Here is a 20,831-nt window from a genome sequence, read left to right on the forward strand (position 1 = left end):
ATACTATGTTGATTTACAGCACGAAGTCCCTCCTCTTAAGTGTAACAATCATAAAAAAGACCCAAGTAGTTAATATAAGAAGAATATTTTAATGAGGATCAATAAGAAAATGAATCAATGAATTGAGTGTTTTTTTTTCCAACTTGTGTGCGAGTGGTGCGAGGTAGTTATTTTCTGATGGAATGGTTCGTCCACATACGAGACGTTTCCGGATGAAATGATTCCGTCGTCTACCGACTACGAGTGGTCTAATAGTTATTTATTTATTATCTTTTCCTTGTCTCTTAAGGAATGTCCACTGCTGCTGCTGTATCACCTTTGCATTGTTGTGATCAAAATTTAAACAGCAGAGAGTGCAAAGTTTCTAGCAACAAAAATTCCTGCAAAGCACCACAAATGAAACATATAATTCCTGCAAAGCACCACAAATAAGTTTCTTTGTTTGCAGCACATGGAAATGGGGCAGAACATTTGCTTAAGCATGTGGATGCCCAAACTGCACCTGCTACTTCATGTCGTACTATGTTTCGTAGGCACATGCCACGTGGCACCTGCACATGTACATGCACCGTATACGTTTCGCATTCCTCGAACAATAACAGGTGATTCCACATAAGTATGTGTCCCTCCACATGCAAGCACGAGAGAGGGAATTGTCTCTCCATGCGCAAATTCTTCGACAAGATTAATTACTATTCGAGTTTTTTCTTTAAACGACTAAGAATTTTCCATTAGATTGATTTAACAACCTACAAAACATTTATACGTAAATTATTTAATATACGAGGATAATCAAATATAAGAAATACTACACACACACACACTCTCTCTCTCTCTCTCTCTCTCTCTCTCTCTCACATCAAATATAAGAAATACTACTCTCTCTCTCTCTCTCTCTCTCTCTCGCTCTCTAAATCCAGGCTCGAGATCTCATTTGGACCCGCTCATATATACATTTGAAAAGCTTTGCTTTCGATCCTCCCTAAACTACTAAACAAAAAGAATTTTAGGAGCACTCGAACCCTTGCGATGCATATAAGATATGTATAGAACAAACTAGAAGCATTTTCTCTCGGTCTTCTCGTGTTTATTAAAGAAAAAATATATTTATAGAATTAATACTAATTCATAATAGATTTTTTTCATACTTAAATTCTTCAATTAACTTTATTGTCCAAGTAATTTAAATTATATTAAGATTATAACCCTACTTACCGATCCAAACATAAATCGAAAGGATCTATTATGAGTCGGAGGCCAAACTGCAAAAGCACTAGCGTCGTCAGTATAGGCTTGGATTTACCGAGGCACTACAGACTCTTTCTGACCTACACCAGCCCAAATCGAGATGCGTGTCTTTGACCTGCTTAATGCTGACTTGGTCGATGCTGAGGTCATCTGACCCGTGCCAACTTCTGTACAGTCAAATCTCAGTTGTGCTAACTTGGACTGTGCTGATCTAAGTGGAGCCGACCTCAGCTGTCCCGTCTTGTCTATTTGGCACCTCCACCCAGTTGGACTCATAAATTATTATATCACATCACATATAAAATATCAAAAAGATGATCTATTGATTCATGTGTACTTGACAGATTAATCATTGTCAGGGAACTATGAAGATGTAAAGGTATTCGTCCAATTTCACCCAACAAGAAGAAGCCAAGTGATGTTATCATTTATTTCGCCAAACAATTTCTGACGCATAGCGTGTGCTACATTCTTAGCGGAGGAAAACTAGTCATACATTCATCTCCTGTTCCTTCGCTTTTGTTGCCACCAATTCAATCAATTGTGTCACGTTCTCATACGAAGAACCTTCCTCCGTCATCGCTTTCCGTGCCTTCTCTCCAAATTCTTTAGCTCTCCTTCTCCTCTCTTCTCCATCCTGCCCTCCGTCCATCAACCTCTCCACGGCCTTAGCGACTTCCTCCCTCGAGATCCGCGCTCCCTCTTCCGACGATTGCTTCATCTGCTGCATGGAGGTCTTGACGCCCACCGCGACTCCGATCTCGAGCACATCCACGATCAACTTCTCGTTGAGGAATTGCTCCGAGAAGAGCGGCCATGTCGCCATCGGTACGCCCGCACTCGCGCTCTCCAGCGTCGAGTTCCACCCGCAGTGCGTCAAGAAACCACCCACCGCCGGGTGCGACAGGATCATCACCTGCGGCGCCCACCCCCTGATCAAGAGACACTTTGAGTCACCTTCTTTCTCGAGCTTCTCTTGCAGCCATTTGTCTACTGCTCCCGGAAACCTTTCCAGGCCATTGATGACCCAGATGAATGGCCTGTTTGAGGCGAGCAGACCGTAGCCGAGCTCCATCAGTTGAGCGGGTGCGAAGCTGCCCACGCTACCGAAACTGACGTAGATCACGGACCGTGGTTTCATCGAATCAAGCCAATCTAAGCATCGGCTTGCATCCACTGACATCTTCTTACCCCTATTAGCCATGTCCAACCTAACACAGCGACACCGGTCCGATGGTGCACACCTTCTTCCCGGAGGCCGCCGCTAAGCGCTCGGCATATCCTGGCTCCAATTCGTCGAAACTGTTGACGAGGACACCGTCCATGGCGAGTTCGCCCTCTCGTACTTCATTGCACATCTACGTGAAACGAGGCAACAACTGGAATTGAAGTGGTAGTTGCTGCCTGGCGATCTCGAAATGAAATGGCAAGCCTGGGAGCACGAAGGGCTCGGTCGGGGACGACGCGCGCTCATGGGGCCTGTAACAGTAGAGGTTGTGCATGCAAAAGAGTGCAAAGGAGCCACAGCCTTGGAAGATGAAGCATGGAATGCCGAGCTCGCGAGCAACCTCCGGAGTCCACGGGTAGCACGCGCCACAGATGATGCAGCTCGAGGCGATCGTCTGCTCTCGAAGCAGCTCCTCCAAGGGCTGCCGCAGAAACTTGGATCCGTGGTAGAGGTTGGGCATCAAGTCCATGGAGGGTAGGCTGTCGCCGGTCTCGCAGCCCTCCGGGAGGCCCACCTCCACCGAGGGTAAGGGGAGGGTGGCGAAGCGGATGGGAAGACCCGAGCTATGACGACACTATGAAACCCATATCACTATGTCAACATCGTAACGCATTAACCATTGACCAGAAGGATAAATCAGACTCGGTCGACCAAACATACACGGCTGATGGAGCATGAGGCCACTATGACGAGCGAAGTGGTCGACTAAGAACAAGACGTGTCAAACTTGAAAGGGCTCATAGAGATGGACGCATATCATCTTTAACATTGTTGACCTCAATTCAAAGGTCAACAGGAGCAGGCCATGTCCCTGATAACATGATGTCGATAAGGAACGCCTCCAAGGCCTCTTGAAAAAGTCACACTTTCCTTCGTCTATCGGAGAAGGATCTATCCATCTTTAACTTCGACTGTCACGACGTTGTCATTGCTTTCTTTTATCTTCCACTGTCATGATCCCTGTAGCAGACTAACTTTATCTTCCGCTTCCACTGTCACAACCCAACCCCACCGAATGAATAATTGATTTATCAAATTTGTCATGCCTGAATCACTCGATTCAGTTTGTTATGCCTGAATCACTCGTTGAAAATACTTAAATTGATAACGGTTCATCCATCAAATTCGTATAAATTAATCTAAATTTTTATAGCATTCTGATGTTGGACTGGATTAGGATTTTATAGTCTCCTCTACTTAGAGACTTAACATTGTCCAAAATCTACTAGATTCACATTGAGACTTAGATAGTAGTGATCCATATTATATTATAATCTCTCTCGTTCAAGGGCTTAACATCTTCGTTAAAGCTTAACATAGTTAGAATCTAGTAGGTGCACATGAGATCTAATCTAGTGGTGATTCCACCTTATGATGCACCCTTTAATCTTGTCCACGAATGACCCTATTTTGATCAAGATGGATAGACCTATTAAATTGCTATTGAAATAAGATCTATACAAGGAAAAGTGCTTGTTTGTTTACTAGGAGAATCCCAAAAGTATCAGAATCGAAACATGGCTTTCACAGTTTGGAATCAATAGATGATACCAAAAGGAGTAATAATATCATAAGAAATAAGAAAGAGACTCATAGACACAAGAGCTTTTGTCCATTTTCTTTAATCCATGTTTATATCTATATAAACACATGAATTTACACAACGACGTGTTATCTGATTCTATCCACATATAATCATTTTCTATTTGAATCTCTTATCATGTCTAATACTAACCCAACTTATATGTCGTGATATATCCTCTAATCTCATTTATGGGTAACCATTTATTATTCGATACTCTCATCATGTTTAATACTATTCAGGTGACACCATTTATTATGACTTAAAATAATTGACCTAGTAACTTCAATAAGTCTACATTCATTAGATCTAAGTTAATCCAATTCTTTTATTCGCTTCTACTTCCAATGTTGGGTTAAACTGTGATTGACATGATAAAAACAACCACATATTATTTTGTAGATTCAATTTGCATTTTGTAAAACTAACATAATTCACTTAAAAAGTACAGAAAAAGAAATAAATATCAAAATGGATTAAGTAAAACCGCACATTCAATGCTCTGTTGTGTGTGCTTAATTGATTATTGAACCATTCTTTACCTTTGAATCATTTATTGGTATCTGTTCAAGCTCTTACAATTATCTTTGTGTGCACATCGGCCGTGATAATTTTGTTAGTGCGTTAGCTTATTAACTTCATTTTCTTTTGCAGGTAGCATAAACAAATTCTCGTAGATAACATCTGTTGCTGCAAGCAGAAAGCAGAGGGATTAGTATCTAACCTTTCTGCAGGACCGATCTCCTCTTCTGCATTTATGTGTTATGATCAAAATATAAACAGCAGACGATGCAGAACTTATGTGTTACCACAACCGCTGATCTGATTTGCAGCAAGCTAACAACAAAAAAACAATTGTTAAAATAGTAGTTGTAATGCAACAACAGCAACAAAGCTTGAAAGGATTAGAACTCTGAGCCGAGTGAAACATATCTTGAGAGAAGAAATTGTTTCTTTCATAGCTATTCAAACAAGTTCCCATTTTCATGCAAGAAGAAAAGCCTAGAGAAATCATCAAGAAGACACATATCTAATGCTTTTTGCTACTCTGGATATTCCTTTGAATAACATATACAGAGGTAGGGATCTGGAATGAAGACTGCTAATGAAAGAGATATGACTAAAACAATAGTTTTTAGTTCAAATATTTTATCTGGCATTCAGTATGAAAGACAGGCCATTGCAAAATCCATGAAGTGAAAGAGCCTCTTTTTTTCCCATTCTTGCCGCTAGCCTAAAATCCACTAGAGACAAAGGCCAGTCCAAAATTTATGAAGTGAGACAGACTTCTTTGCCATAAGCCTAAAATCCAGTAGAGTTCTAATTTTTTGATGCAGTTAATGTGCTTACTCAATCAGGTATAATTTTACTTCCACATGAAGGCTCAATAGATGCACTACACATTTCTTATTCAAAAGGAGTCACAGGCAGATCCATCTGAGGAACAATCTTAATTCTTCTATATATATGAAATTTAAAAAGTTGTATCCTGCTAGATAAAGGTAGAATAAAGAATCTAGTATTTGAAAAGATAATGTACTTGATGAGATCACCGAGAAAGCTGTGTTTAACAGAAATTCCTCGTCTCTGACAAGTATCCAAAACCTGGTTAACTGCAATAGAAACTACTAAATTCAAGAATTTGACGTTAGAGGCCCACAATTGTTCTCCTGTTTGCTATTTGTTGAGTAGCCTGGCAATAAACAACATACCAAAGCCACCATATGATAGTTCAAACTCTAATCAGAATAGGTGGGAACTTACCTTCACAAAACGAATCTAACTTGATTACAATGTGTTTGTTTCACATTGTGATTGTTTATAGTTGCAAGGTCCAACCACTGTTTGCTAAAATACTAGAGAGATGCATAGTAATATGCCCGTATGCTGAAGAAAAGTGTCATACTCCATAAATTTCATGCATAGCTGCTAATTCTCCTAAACATAACTGAGTATGCATGCATATTTAGAATTAGAATGACATCATAAACCTTAGCAAACATATAGCATCATGATGTTGACTTCCACCTGAAACTTAGTTTTCCATTTACAGATATGTTGATGAAATATGGGACAAACCAATGCCCTAGGGCTCCTCCCAATCCATGCCTGGGTAGGTAAAATATAAGCAACCTCACCCTTACATACAGAAAGGTCATTTTGCATGACTCAAACTCCTTGACCCCTAGTGTTCAATGGAAAAACAACATTGTAATGCCAAAGCTCATCCTCAAAGTGGACAATTGCGACCAAATATTCATACATATGTACAAGTCAAAGAGGCCAATAAGCATATAAAGTATCATCAAGAATACATCAAGAGCGAAATCATTATGTTTTGAAGCTTTGGTGGTCAAAAGATGCTGAATTTTATGCGACCTAGATGAGGTTGGATGAAGTGCAGTGATTCGGACAATTTACAAGTACTATCCCATGAAAGACTAAAATACGTACTCAAGCTGTATGATAAAATACAACTGCCCTGGAAGTTGAAAGCCTAGACCATGGGCCCTCCTGATCACCCAGAAAACCCTGTCCAGCTAAGTATATAAATCTAAGCTGGACAAGAAGAAACTAGACAGACTAAATATCCATCAAATGCATCATGCTACTGTACATGGCTGTTGATTATATTTCCATGTCTGATGCCATGTTTTTCCATTTCAGAGCATGTCATTACATGTCGCAAAACATTTACAATATCAGTGAGGCACCAGAATCAGTATGGTAACTGTTGACGTGTACTCTGTTATTCTAAACAATATACCTCTTTTGTTTCAAATCCATGGTCTCTACAATTCAGAAACTAAAATGTGGCGACTCAGATACAGTTTCAAAAGCTTTATCATTTGCGTGCAATGGCTATTACTGGTTCATGTAGCCAACTTCATGGCAATCAACTTGCATTGAGCATGTAAGTTCGTCCTCTTGATACTGAAAAAGTACCTGATCAAAACTACTTCTTCTGGAATTGCATCTGCAATTCCTTGTTCGAACCTGTGCTCTGTCGCTACTTACTCTATGCTAAGAAGTATTCAAATAACTGCGACATTGTTGCAGTTTTGGCACTCAACCTTCACTTAGAATAGGCTGAGAAATACACATCAGGCGCTAGGAAGACAAACCAAACCTGATCCCTAAAATATGCAACAAATCATTACCATGGTACCTAATCTCCACTGGAGTAGCATGTGCCTTACAATAGCATAAAAAAATTACCTACCCTAACAAAGCAGAGGGAAAAAAGAAAAAAGGGAACAAGGGATTGGCAATGGAGCTGACTCATCAATACTTGACATGGCAATGGAGTTGAATCAGTTCCTAATTAGACCAGTAGCAGAGAAACACTACAATTACAAGTACTCAACTCTTCCACTTAACAATGAGGGCAAAGTAACACCAACCAAATAGGAAGTGTTGCAGACGTCTATCATCTTTTGCTAGCATCCACAAATCCATTTCCAAAATTCCAAGCTCCTAATACAATTCATAATTAGGGCGTCAAGTGAGGCACCAAGCACGAGGCTTCTTACCACCTTGGATCGATGGGAGTCCCAAGAACATGAAATCCACCAATAACAGAGCCAACTGATGGGTGATCCAAAAATAAGCAAAAGAAAGCGAGAACGAACGAAAGGGTGGAGACGGAAGCGATTTACCTTGGAGAGGGGGGGCTTCATCCATCTACTAAGAACTCGGCCGGAGCAACCTTGAATCGGAAGCAAAGAGAGAAGACGAGCAGAGAAGCGAATGACGCGCACTAAACGGTTACGCTATCAAGTGGGTCCAAGGTGGAGGCGAAGAGATCGCAGTCCCTTGGCTTTTGCTTATATGCGCGTATAAGATAAGCATATCCGTGTAACGAGAAGGTTTTGTTAGAATCAAAATATTATAAGGGCTATTATGCAAAATACGGAAAGGTGTAAATTGTTATTTATGCCCATATTTACTAATTTATTACAACTAAGTCCAGTGTATACCCCATGGATAGATGCACACCACCCTATCCAAATCCCACGCCTTGTTGCTTTGCGCATCCCGCCTCTTCCCTATCCGTCTTCCGTCCTCCGTCGCCGCGCATGGCGCTGCCATCCGCCTCGATCACCCGCTTCGATTTATCTGGTCACCAGAAAGTGACAGGTGAGGCCCTCGACATGGATTCTTCCGCCCTACCTTTCCTTCTCGCAAACTGGAATTCTTGGCTGTTTCTTGTTTTCTTGATGATGAGGTTCTTGACTTGATTGACTTGTATGCAGGAATTCTGCGTGGAAGTGTAAGTCCGGTAAGACTCTATTCGACCACCCTCCCTTCTTTTATGAGGTAAAAGATTAGACTTTGGGTTCCGATCACTCTTAATTGGACCTTTTGTCCGACTTTGGAGTAGCTTAGGTTTGCAGTGAACTTGGCAAAATGTAGGCTTCGACATTTTTACTTCTGGAGCAATGGTAAAGCTTGACTGCTGAGAAGTATTTTTGTTCATTCCAAATCGTAATTTCTTGTTTCGGATTTGGCCAACTTGGCAAGTGGCATGAAATTTCATCAGCACATACAAGTGAAAATTGATTCAGTTTATAACATTTCACTGAAAGAAGCATTGCTTAGAGTTATGTCGACTTTGGCACGAGATTTTGGATAGTTCGAAAGAAAGCAATTTGCAAAAAAAAAAAAAAAAATACAATGAAATTTAGCAACTAATACTTACCTAGTTACCATGGATCTGGCAAAATTGGTCAGGAACCACTTTCGATTCTTCTTTATGATAAGCAAATAATTTAAGATCTGTTTCTTTTTTTACTTATTGCATGAATTTTCATAGAGGAGCTTTTACCCACTTTGTCTAAATTGTTCTAATACTTCACTATAAAAAAAATTATAATGTTGTATTTGGCAAATAAGTAAACATTTACCGATGCTTTGTTTAACTCTCAGCAGTCTTTTGAGTCGGAATTGTGATGGAATGTCTAGGACATCAAAATTTTCTTGAATCCAGTTAAAATTTGTTCCAGTTCAACTTTCTTGAATACACATCTTCCTCTGAAGTTCAGCTTTTCTAAACAACAGAAGTTATTCCCATTCTTGGACTTGGATTGGAATTTTAGAAAAGGTTCTTTTCACCTGCATTTTGAATATTCAGCAGATATTAGCATCAATAATTAACGTTGCTTTTTATTAAGCTCGACCATTATATATTCATTTTACTTTCATTTCTGGTCTTTGACTCTTTCAAAAGTTATGTTTTCATCTTAAAGGCAAAACATCAATCTATTTGCGGTGGATCACTTGGGTAGCAATTTTCCTAAGATCCTTAGTTGCATCTTGCACAAACAAGTACTGAAGGCCTAATTGATCTCATTCTGCAGTAACAAATATTTACACAGAAAAATTTGTCATACGACCAACAATAAATAAAATAATCATCAAGCTAAATATTGGATTAGCCGATTAGGCCATCTTTAAGTGAGTCCACCTCCAATTCAGTCTCTTCATTTAAGATTTCTAAATAAGTTCTTACTACATCTAAATTGTAAGATCTTCATGCTCCAAGGCATAAAATATTTGAAGACCTCAATACCTGAGTTTTTCTCCAGTCTAAGTAGCATATTACCTGAGGCTGTACTGAATTTGTAATCAAGGAAAATATTAAGAATACACTTTCTAGATCGTTGTCTAATTTGTCATGAGAGCTTCCTTTCAACCAAATATATATTATCGGAAAGGATCGGGTTCTCTCCAGAATCTGTGTAATACACAAGCTGCGGATCAGTTTCAGATCTCTTAGTTGCTAGTTGCTTGGTAAGTTACCATGTAAATTATCCATACTTGGCAATCTATTTTGGAATGGAATTAGCCTCCTCGAGTGGTGTGTGGAGTTTAATTGTTCCCCTTTCATCACCTTGTCCATCACAGACAAATGGTTGGTTTTCTTCTTTAGAGATGAACAAATTTCCCAGATATATAGCCTCAATTATTGTTCTGCATAGTGCCTAGCACATCGTCAGTGTCTCTGAATTTCTCAAAACTGATTAACTATTTACAATGATTCTATCATGGGTCAGAGTTATATAAACCCAGTCCCCTTTGGGCTATTGTGGACTTAGACCTGAAACATGTGCTTGTGAAATAGTTGCCTGGGTAACTCACTTGGAAATTTTATAAATAATATGACGAAATACAAGATTGTTTAATAAAAGTTAACTCTTCCCACAAAGACAGTAGTGGCCCATATATGGAAAATCAAGAAACAATCATACTTGGGAAATCATATCTGGTTTTATTGTCATTCATGCCGTTTAGGTGCCAACTCGTTCGACAAGACATGATCAGAAATTGTGCTGCTTTAAATTTGTCTTCTGTTGCTCATTTAATCTGTTTGTTAGACTTTATATTTTTTGCCAATGAATTGAGCTGCCAAATTTCCAATAAAGATTCTCAACAGGTGCTCATCAGGAGCATTAGACGAGGCAAAGTACATCATACCATCAGCAGATCTGGAAGCCGCTGCCTGCTTAATGTCACAGTGCCCTGCAGTATCCAATCAGCACTCATGACTGCTTCAGCTACACCATATGATCCATCAAGATGTGTGCAACCTTCTCTACCAATTATTCCCCAGAACCTAGGTGCAGCTTTATCAGAGTACATACAGGGCTTGATAATAGCAGATATTGATCCTGCCACAGTAAAACTTGCTATCAGCGTCACAGGCCCTTTCCTCTCAGCATTTGGTTTTTTGTTCATTCTAAGGATCATCATGTCTTGGTACCCCAAACTCCCAGTGAAGAAATTCCCTTACATTATCGCTTATGTTCCTACAGAACCTTTTCTCAGCATCACAAGGAAGGTGATACCACCTCTTGCTGGAGTAGATGTCACACCTGTTGTCTGGTTTGGATTGGTTAGTTTCTTGAACGAAATATTAGTAGGGCCTCAAGGGTTATTAGTGCTTCTATCTCAGCAGTTGTAGAACATTGATGTGTACAGTTCTCTATCACTATTTAGCTTTTTCTGCTCAACATCCAGTTGCCTACTTGTAGAATCTGGCAAGTTACATTAACTTCCACCATTTGGAGAAAATTCTGGTACCCTGGTTGTATGAGACTGCAGGTATATGATTCTGGGGTGTCACCTTCATGGTATATGTTTGACTTGGTTTGTTTCTTTCATTACATTGAACAGGTAACCTTTGTATGTATACTTTGACCTTGGAATAAATATCTTCTCATCATTTATCATGTCTCTGGGCACCCCAAAGCTTCCTGACAATTTTTTTTGTTACACACTACTACCGTTTGATATAATGTGTTTTGCTGTCTCTGCACAGTTTAAATCTAGTTCTTGAAATTCATGTTGTTAGGACCTTGTTGAGTTCAATGACCAAAGATCATTTTCAACTCTTGGCATCTTGGTCAAAACTTGGCTCTGGTTAGGAGCTTGTTAGGTAGCAACTCTAGGCCTGTTTGGATTCTGATGATAATGCAATGATTTTACTACAAAACAATAATGCAATAATTTAATTACAATGGCTTCTGTTCCAACAGAGAAAAAGCTGCACTAGGAGAATGAGTAATCTAGCAATGCATGCACTTGGATCACTTGCATCAAATTGAATGGATCTTGCTACATTCCCTCCAAATGTTTAGTAGATTGCCATCCTCTACTTGTTTCCTTACATTTTTCTTGTTCTATGTAATTCAGTGAGATCTCACCTGGAAACGTCCCAATGAACACAGTTTAACCATTAAACACTAAATGATGGTGAAATTGTGTATGATGACTGAAACTATTAGAATGGTTCATAGCATGAAAAAGGTTTTAGGCTATCAAAAGTCTACATAAAATATATCCTCACACTAGATGGCTTGGGCTTGGCTTGGTAAAACCCATGCATGATTTGATTATGCTTCTTAATATAATGAATTCAATGTGGTTTAGCTACTATTTATTAGTATTAGTCTTTTTTGAACTCAGTCAAAAATCAAGAATTCAAAGCTTGGCAATAAGATTTTAGGCAGTCAAAAGTTTTGACTAATAAAAGAGAACCATGACTTCAACAGTGTTGCATTGAGGAAAGATGAATCGTCGACAAGTAAAACATGAGATGATGAACTGCTTAATTCTTTTGCCATCTCGACCCCAGAAATCAATGCTACAGAACTTTGCTGTATCTAAGTTGTACTATATCAAGAAGTTTAATTAGTCTGATGCAAACTAGTTAGTGTTTCTGTTAGTTTGATGCAAACTAGTTAGTGTTTCTGTTAATTTTCTTTCTTCCTCTTCTCTGACTTCTGTTTTCTACTTAATCCTCACTGTGTTTATTCCTTGCATCTCTTTCGTTTTCTCTACTGTTTTTTGATGTATTTATATTCATTTGGCCTCTAACAATTTGACAAGAATATTTAATCTTCCATAAAAAAATAATTAGTACAGAACTTCTTAGAGATATTATAGTGGTAATCATAGAAAATGTGAGTACCAAATTTCATGTATGGATGTTTAGGATCATAGGATTTTTATGACCAGTGTGCAGAATTGCACTAAGCCATAATCTAATAGGACTTCAGGTTTATGGCCATCATTACATTGATGTAGTGGCAGACAAAACAAATGTGCCTGGGGCTCCATTACCCCCACTTACAATAAACTCCACTGAGAACACTGTATAATCCACTAAATGAATTTTACTGTGACATTAGAAAGGCACACATATTCCTTATCATCAACATTAACTTTGTCAAAACAGTGGCATTCAAACTTTATATAGTTTAAAAGCCACTTGCAGTTCTTCCTTTCTGGAAAAATAGCATTTCAGTGGCTGACCTAATGATACCACCACCTCCCCCTCTGTTCTAAATGATTCTTGAACCAGCTCCTTCCACTGCTAAAAAAATGTCTTCAGTGACAATTTCTTCATGCCCACTGATCTCAGCTCTTGTAGGCTGCAGTGATCTCGCTGACCCCAAATAGATCTGTTAACTTTTTTTTTTTTTTTCTTTCATGGCTGTTTGAGCATCTTTTGATGATCTAGCTCCTTGAAAAGAACTTTATTTGGCAAGTTTGATGTGGTTAGCACTATCAATTGATGCTTGTAGTGGCCATTGCTTCTTTAATGAAAAGATAGCTTTTCAAGATCAAGGAAGGCCAAATAAGTGCTTTGTTTGAGTAAACTAGCAGAGCTGACTATCAGCTGCAATTTTGTGTTGCTTGAAACGACGGTGCAGTGTCTTCTCTTGCTGATTTAGTTGTCACTGCAAACAGATTAAATATTGTTCATGATTTAGTTCTGTATTTGAAAGCTTATGCAAGCAGTAAAACTATTTGATCAGTAGGCCCTTCAAGATTTTGCATTGAAGTTGGAAATTAGGTCTGGAGAAGGCCATCTTCAGGTCATGTCAGATACTTTGAAGCCATAACAATGGCTGCAATTATCCCAGTCTTACACAGCAAATCTTTGTGCTCATCAAATAGGTAAGTCTTTTAACCAAACTGATCCACTAGTGATCAGAAAGTACATGCAATTGTTACTAATAAAACTGTTTCTTTCTGCTGTAGTCGGAATTAGGATGCATATTATCTTCGTTGTTTGGTGTGCTAAGCACTTGTGTATTCAATTGATGTCTTACTAACAAGGATGTTTTAGTAAAGAAGCATCAATTGTCACAACAATTCAAAGTTGTCTCAAGTTTAGGTTGATACTACTATTTGGCAATGTGACTGTTGTGGTTGCTTATCTGGTGGACCTTAATGATAGCAAACCTTTGATTTTCCACCTCAAATTAAGCCATCGAGTATCATTATGTGGTATAATCTCTTCACTTCAAGTCATTTTCACTAATATTCTCTTTTTAGTTCTGGTAAACTCCATCCACTCGTAGTTCCACTCAAGTCGATGCAGATATGGACACCAACATCAGGCATTATTTTGGTACAGTTATGTGACTTTGCACTCATTCTCACCCTAAAAAGAATACCCAACTTATGAAGTTATAAAATATAGTATGCTACATGATTGAATGGGTTGAGTCTCCAACTTAACTTTGCAATACACAAACCACATGAACTAGATTGCTCCACAGAGTATGTTGACCCACAGTGCTGTAGACAGTCTCTAGTGGAACACTTTTGTTTTTCTTATTGCTACCTGTTGCAATAATTCATAGGGCTGCTTTTGAACTGGATCACATACATTATCATGATTCATGAGCAACTTGGAGATGGTGGACTCTTGTTCTTCTTTTAGCCTATCATTGCTGTGGTAATTAGTTAAGAGGACCAAATTACAAATCCCACTAATTGAAGTGAGAGAAGTGGTGGTGTGTGACCTTTTGTTTCCACCTACAGTCTGATAACAAGGATAAACTATGGATAAGAACTGGCTACCCAAATGCACATGTAACTTAGTACTCTGTGCCTGTAAAATATATTGGAATATAAATTAAATTTATATGGCTTTCAGTTAAGAAAAAATTTAGTGACACATAAACTAATTTTAAGGCAAAATCTCTTCTTTACATGTCAGAATTAATAGAGATTTTAAACCCAAGATTAAATCGATATTATCCCTAGAATGAACAAGAGATGACTATTTTCTTTTTTGTTGTTGTTAATAAGATTTTTTTAGGTATTTGTTTAGGAAGCCTAAAAAGTACCCAAAGGACATACATACCCTTTGATGATGGTGATTATTGTAACTGTCCAATTGATTAAATATTAAATTTTGAGTTAAGAAAAAAAAAAAAAAAAAGAACCATAACAAAATCTTTGGCTGGCTAGTCACAAGTTGAAGTTTATAAGTGAGCATGTTGGTGTGATCCCTTTGGTTTGTTGTAGCTTGATGAGATCCAGTTTTATAATAGTTATATCAAAATGTGACTGTAGAATGGGTGGGTCTCACAGCTTTCTCTTCAACTAATAATCATAATAATTAATTTATGCACATCAGTTTGCTCATTGACTCTGTGAACATTGTTTGCCCATTCCACAATAAAAGTCAAAGCAAGAAGCTTCCTAAAAATTGTCGTTTTGAATTGCCAGTTGCTTGATTGAACTTGTCAATGTTAGGTTATGAATCATTAATCCCAGATGACATACGCATGATGATGCAGTTTACCATATCCAATACCATTGACTTCTTATCAAGTCTTATTTGCAGGGCATTACTGATAGTTAGAATAAATTAAGCTGGTTTCCACTAACATCTCTTAGAATAAATTATTAGTGTTAACAGGGTTGGATTCAAGTTGGAATGCCCCATACATTCAAACTCTAAATTCAACAAGAAACAAAACTAAAAATGTGTGGATTTCCATATTTAGTATTATTTTAGCTTTCACATTAATACTCATCCCCAACATAAATTGCTATTATAAATTACCACGCATGAGAATAAGTAACGGTTGGTTGGCCGATCAAATCAGTCACTCGAATGAGTTAAGTCACGATTCGGGTCACGACAATTGACAGTATCAAATGACACGGATAGCTGGAAGTCGTCGTCACAAGATTTTACTTACCAACGAACGAAGTCACATCGCCACCTCAACAAAGTATATGGTATATGAAGAGCCGATATATTAGAACGAAATATAAAGAATTCACAATACAAGAATAAAGACCACAAAAATGTCATGCGATGAATAATCCTTCCTCATCGACTGTAGATAGAGTTCGTCGCGTATATACATATCAATCTAGCCGTGGAGACGATGGAGTGGAGTCGTTGCACCTGCATGAGAAAGTCAACATTGAAGGAAGAAAAGTCGTCGCCACGTGTGATGCATGTGTTAATCACGTGACTTCGCGGTAGCAAAGTCAACGACTGGTCGCACGCATACAGCCAACCCTTTGGCACTCTGAATCAGACACAACCCATAGATTCATTGAGAAGTCAAATAATCTCCCCTTCAATGATGTTCTACAATTTTTTCCTTTTTTTTGGAGTGAAGTCTTTGATCCGAGAATCTTTTTTTCTCTTTCAACCAAAGCAATAATCCATAGGCCACTCTCGGAATCAATCATGTTTATGTTGCTTCCCAACGAAGGTAAGAGTATAATATATGGATAATTATTTCATCTCATGAAGACTTTTTGTGAGGGGTAATATTTCTATTGATTTATTTTTATTTTTTGTCATTTATAATCTTATTTTAAAAATTATTAATATTTTTAAGATATTTCTCTATAATTAAACATAATATCCTTCATTTTATCACTTCATTTTAATACTTTTAATTCATTCTATATAATTTTTTTATCATTTTTTTTCTTTTTCTAATCATCTAATGAAGATGATCAGACTAGGGTTTCACTCACTGGGATGATGATTGATTGATGATGGATAATATGATTATACAAAATAAAAATAATTGAGAAGTATGATTGATGATTGAAAGATTATATTTAATTAAATTATATTATATTATATTATATTTTATTTTATGATCAAGATATTAACAATAGAAAAAAAAAAAAAGAGATTGTCAACCACAACATCCGACCAGCCACGGGTCAACGTTGGGGCGAAGGACGTGAGAAGAGATGTGGTATGAGCAGTCAACGTCGCCCACGCCGTCGGTGCGTCGGAGATTTTGACCTACTGGCGGCCCCACCTCGTGCCGGTGGGTTCCCACAGCCGCTCTCTCTCCCTCAGCTGCGTTAGCCGCCGTAGATCTTTGGCAAACGACATCGACGACAGAGAGATGGGGACGAAGATTTCTCCCCTTGGCAGTATTAAACTCCGTGGCGTTGAGAAAAGAATACACGGGAAAGAAGACGAGAGAAAAAAGAGGGCAAGAGAGAGTGACCACCACAAAGCAGACAATACCATCTCTCTCGCTCTCTCTCTCTCTCGCTTTGGATACTTCCCTCTCGGTTGTATCTCCCTGCTGCTGTCCGATTTTGGAAAGCGTCGCTTCTCCGCGGTGTCCCGGCCTCCTGCTTCAATTCTTCCTCTTCTTCCTGTTCTTGCGAGGCTGGAATCCCGAAAACCAGCAAAGAAGCGAAGGGTCCCTGGCAATCGTTGATGGGCGCTCCCAAAATTGGATTTTTAGCATGAAAAGACCCTCCTTTACCCCCTTCTCCCTGTTGATGACACGCAGGGGAGGTTTCCCGGCGCCGCTGTCGCTCCCGGCATGCTGCTTGTTGATGTTCGCGTTGTTAATCCGGGCTCGACTGGCTTTCTCCCAGAACCAGACTTGCGATTCCAAGGATCTCAACGCGTTGCTTGGGCTGTCGAATGAGATCGATCTGGCGAAGCTGGGATGGAGCCGAAATGGCTCTTCTTCCGGTTGCTGCGACTGGTTTGGTGTCTCCTGCGGCCCCCCGACCATCAACGGGAGGAGGGTGGTCGGTTTGGATCTCAGCAACAAGAGCTTGAAGGGCTCGATCTCTGATTCATTTGCCGGGTTGGATCAGCTGAGAAGACTCGACCTTTCCGTGAATTCTCTGCAAGGAGTGGTTCCTCCGCAGCTGCTCCGGTTACCTCTGTTGGAGTTTATCGATCTCAGCATGAACCAGCTTGAAGGGGAGATTCCGTCGAACTTGAGCCTTCCGGCGATCCGAGTGTTCAACATTTCTTACAACTATTTCACCGGCCACCACCCGATCTTTGCAGGCTTGAGCAATCTCACCTCCTTGGACCTCACTGCCAACGATTTCCATGGCCCTATCGATGCTGGTATCTGCAACTCCTCAGCCAAGATACAGGTTCTCCGCTTCGCAGGCAACATGTTCGACGGCAATCTCCCGAGAGGTCTCAAGAACTGCATCTCCCTCACCGAGCTCTCGCTCGGTATGAATGACCTCGATGGAGATTTTCCTGGTGACCTCTTCAACATGGCATCCTTGACGCACTTATTCCTCCAGGGGAACCGGTTCTCGGGCAATCTAATCACAAACATGAGCAATCTTTCGAACCTTGTCGAGATTGATCTCTCCCTGAATAGATTCTCGGGGTTTATCCCTGATGTTTTTGGTAGCCTTGCAAAGCTCGAAGCTTTTTCGGCTCAGTCCAATAAACTTGTTGGTAATCTACCTTCTTCATTGTCGAACTTGTCATCGCTTAGGGTGCTGAATCTGAACAACAACTCGCTCAGCGGCGAGATCGATCTCAATTGCTCTGCCATGGCCAGATTAAGCACCCTTGATCTCGGTTCCAATTCATTTTCTGGCCCTATCCCTGGCATCCTTCCTCAATGTGTACAGCTTAAGACCTTAAATCTTGCTAGAAACAATCTTACCGGAGAAATTCCCACCAGCTTCAAGAGCTTCACTCAACTCTCTGATCTTTCTCTCACCGGTAACCATTTCTCTAACATATCAGCAGCTTTGCAAATTCTACAGAACTGCCCCAAACTCACTAGTCTGGTCTTGACGCGGAACTTCCGCAGTGGTGAAGTAATGCCAGCTGATGGAATTCGAGGATTCGAGAAGATGGAATTGCTGGTCATTGCAAACTGTGCTCTTACAGGTACCATTCCATTATGGCTGGCAAACTTGACCCAATTAACGGTATTGGACATCTCATGGAACCACTTATCTGGTACAATCCCTATATGGTTTGGGAATCTCGAGAACCTCTTCTACTTGGATCTATCAAACAATTCTCTCAGTGGGGAGGTTCCGAATAGCTTGGCACAGATGAAGAGGCTTATGTCTGGGAGTAAGTCACTGCAAATTAGCTCGATCGAGAACTTCCCGTTCTTCATTAAGAGAAACTCGAGTGGGAAGGGCTTGCAGTATAATCAGGTTAGCAGGTTTCCCCCGTCGCTGATTCTGAGTAATAACATGCTTGTTGGGCATATTTTGCCAGGGTTTGGGAAACTTGTGGATCTCCATGTGTTGGACTTGAGTTGGAATCATCTTTCAGGGAACATACCAGCAGAGCTCTCAGGCATGACAAGCTTAGAATGCTTGGAATTGTCACACAATAATCTCACAGGAACCATACCTGCCTCTCTAACCAATCTTAGTTTTTTGTCAAAGTTTGATGTGGCATATAACGATTTGGTTGGACAAGTCCCGACTGGAGGCCAGTTTTCGACCTTCTCGAGTTCTGATTTCGAAGGGAATCCTGGTCTCTGTGGCTTTCACTTGTCACCTTGCGGTTCCAAAGATCTTATACCATCAGGAGTCAGAAGAAGTAACAAAAATGCCATAGTGAGCATAACAGTTGGAATTGGACTCGGGGCAATTTTTCTTCTTGCTTTTGTCAGCTGGATTGTGTTAAAACATCATTCTGGACGGCACGAAGACCATGCAAGGGTGGTAGCACACGCAGATGAAGGCTCAGATGCAACTGGTTGCAGTCTAGTTCTTTTGTTTAACAAGGATGACAAGGAGCTAAGCATAGATGACATATTGAAGTCCACCAACAACTTTGATCAGGCTTATATCATCGGTTGTGGAGGATTCGGTCTCGTCTACAAGGCTACTCTGCCTGATGGACGCAAGGTAGCTATCAAGCGGCTTTCCGGTGATTTTTTTCAGATGGAGAGGGAGTTTCAAGCCGAGGTGGAAACTCTTTCCAGAGCTCAGCACAGGAATCTTGTTTTGCTGCAAGGATATTGCAAGTTTGGCAGTGATCGCCTGCTAATCTACTCGTACATGGAGAACGGGAGCTTGGACTACTGGCTTCACGAGAAACATGAAGGCAGCTCAATGCTAGAGCGGGGAAGAAGGCTGCGGATAGCTCTAGGGGCCGCTAGGGGATTGGCCTACTTGCACGAATCCTGTGAGCCACATATACTTCACCGTGACATCAAGTCGAGTAATATCCTCCTAGATGAAGATTTTGATGCTCATCTGGCCGATTTTGGACTTGCAAGACTAATTTTGCCTACTGAGACACATGTGACAACAGATTTAGTCGGAACTTTAGGTTACATTCCTCCCGAGTATGGACAATCTCCTGTCGCTACTTTTAAGGGTGATGTATACAGCTTTGGTGTTGTACTCTTGGAGCTACTCACTGGTAGGAGGCCTGTCGATATGTGCCAACCGAAAGGCTGCCGGGAAGTGGTGTCATGGGTGCTTCAGAAGAAGAAAGACAGAAGGGAGGCTGAAGTTTTCGATCCGTGTATGTTTGATTCGGATGGTGACAACAGCCAGACACTGAGGATGCTTGAAATTGCATGCCTATGTGTGAGTGAATCCCCTAAACTGAGGCCATCAACCAATCAACTTGTTGCATGGCTCGAGGAGATCTGTCTTGCTGGCCAATTGGCAAAGTGAAACAACATTGCCATAAGAAAACTTAAGGTTTCTTAGTGTAGCATGGCAACTCTAGTAAGTGGCTTGGATTAATACCTGGTCGATAAACAATTAGATGTGTATATTCTACACAAAACCTCAATGCTCAGAGTTCCTCTCTTTTCTTTTTTTTCTCTTATTTTCTTTTTGGTTATTTTCTTTCTTCTACATGGAAATGAGGTCTCACCTCAAGTTACAGGATAAAATATGCAAAGCTTAAGTTGTATTATTAGAGATAAAACTTGTTTTGGCTTTTGCTTCACATGGATCAGTGTTGGTTTCCTCAGTAACTTAGGAAAGGACTTGTGGTGGTATGTTGATTTTTCTATGTGATACACAAAGAGTATGTTTCTTCTACTATTAATTCCTGACATGATTATCATGTTTCTATATACATAAGCTTCTCACCTTTTTTTCTTTTTTCATTTTTTTTTGACTCACTGAGATTCTATTGACTTTCCGAAAAATAGAATTCTGAAATAAAAGATTGAATCTGATTCTATATAATATATCTTCAATCTCATTGAA

The 20,831-nt window shown here is 39.8% G+C and overlaps 3 protein-coding genes and 1 long non-coding RNA gene across 6 annotated transcripts; 2 read left to right on the forward strand and 2 right to left on the reverse strand.

The window, feature by feature from the left end:
- Positions 1–1,612: 1,612 nt before the first annotated feature.
- Positions 1,613–2,954, reverse strand: LOC135636960 (UDP-glycosyltransferase 73C4-like). Its single transcript, XM_065149208.1, has one exon. The coding sequence runs from the start codon at positions 2,450–2,452 to the stop codon at positions 1,739–1,741; it is 714 nt and encodes a 237-aa protein (XP_065005280.1). The 5' UTR covers positions 2,453–2,954; the 3' UTR covers positions 1,613–1,738.
- An 86-nt stretch (positions 2,955–3,040) lies between these two features.
- LOC135636962 (uncharacterized) lies at positions 3,041–7,854 on the reverse strand. 2 transcript variants are annotated; one of them, XR_010496105.1, is made up of 4 exons: positions 7,718–7,849; positions 7,463–7,646; positions 4,783–4,895; positions 3,041–3,468 (listed from the first exon to the last, which is right to left on the reverse strand). It is a non-coding gene; the product is annotated as an uncharacterized LOC135636962 (long non-coding RNA). The 2 variants fall into 2 exon arrangements; XR_010496104.1 differs by lacking the exon at positions 7,463–7,646 and having other exon boundaries at positions 7,718–7,854.
- A 197-nt stretch (positions 7,855–8,051) lies between these two features.
- LOC135636961 (protein COFACTOR ASSEMBLY OF COMPLEX C SUBUNIT B CCB3, chloroplastic-like) lies at positions 8,052–11,290 on the forward strand. 2 transcript variants are annotated; one of them, XM_065149209.1, is made up of 4 exons: positions 8,052–8,198; positions 8,315–8,340; positions 8,443–8,503; positions 10,484–11,290. In XM_065149209.1, the coding sequence occupies exons 1-4, from the start codon at positions 8,138–8,140 to the stop codon at positions 11,020–11,022; spliced, it is 687 nt and encodes a 228-aa protein (XP_065005281.1). In that variant the 5' UTR covers positions 8,052–8,137; the 3' UTR covers positions 11,023–11,290. The 2 variants fall into 2 exon arrangements, with proteins under 2 accessions (XP_065005281.1, XP_065005282.1); XM_065149210.1 differs by lacking the exon at positions 8,443–8,503 and having other exon boundaries at positions 8,058–8,198; positions 10,495–11,290.
- Positions 11,291–16,828: 5,538 nt separating this feature from the next.
- On the forward strand, positions 16,829–20,565 carry LOC103974341 (phytosulfokine receptor 1). The gene has a single exon (XM_009389146.3). It carries the CDS (start codon positions 17,106–17,108, stop codon positions 20,283–20,285), a length of 3,180 nt encoding a protein of 1,059 aa, XP_009387421.2. The 5' UTR covers positions 16,829–17,105; the 3' UTR covers positions 20,286–20,565.
- Positions 20,566–20,831: the final 266 nt, after the last annotated feature.

This window comes from Musa acuminata, chromosome BXJ3-4 (assembly GCF_036884655.1).
Source record: "Musa acuminata AAA Group cultivar baxijiao chromosome BXJ3-4, Cavendish_Baxijiao_AAA, whole genome shotgun sequence".
Lineage (NCBI taxonomy): Eukaryota > Viridiplantae > Streptophyta > Magnoliopsida > Zingiberales > Musaceae > Musa > Musa acuminata.

Excerpts from the sequence above, each read along its gene's own strand:
- LOC135636960 (XM_065149208.1), bottom strand. The coding sequence starts at position 2,452 with ATGGCTAATAGGGGTAAGAAGATGTCAGTGGATGCAAGCCGATGCTTA.
- LOC135636961 (XM_065149209.1), top strand. The coding sequence starts at position 8,138 with ATGGCGCTGCCATCCGCCTCGATCACCCGCTTCGATTTATCTGGTCAC. Across the intron at positions 8,199-8,314 it reads TGGTCACCAGAAAGTGACAG|GAATTCTGCGTGGAAGTGTA; the intron begins GTGAGGCCCTCG and ends ACTTGTATGCAG. Across the intron at positions 8,504-10,483 it reads TTTTTACTTCTGGAGCAATG|ATTCTCAACAGGTGCTCATC; the intron begins GTAAAGCTTGAC and ends TTTCCAATAAAG.
- LOC103974341 (XM_009389146.3), top strand. The coding sequence starts at position 17,106 with ATGAAAAGACCCTCCTTTACCCCCTTCTCCCTGTTGATGACACGCAGG.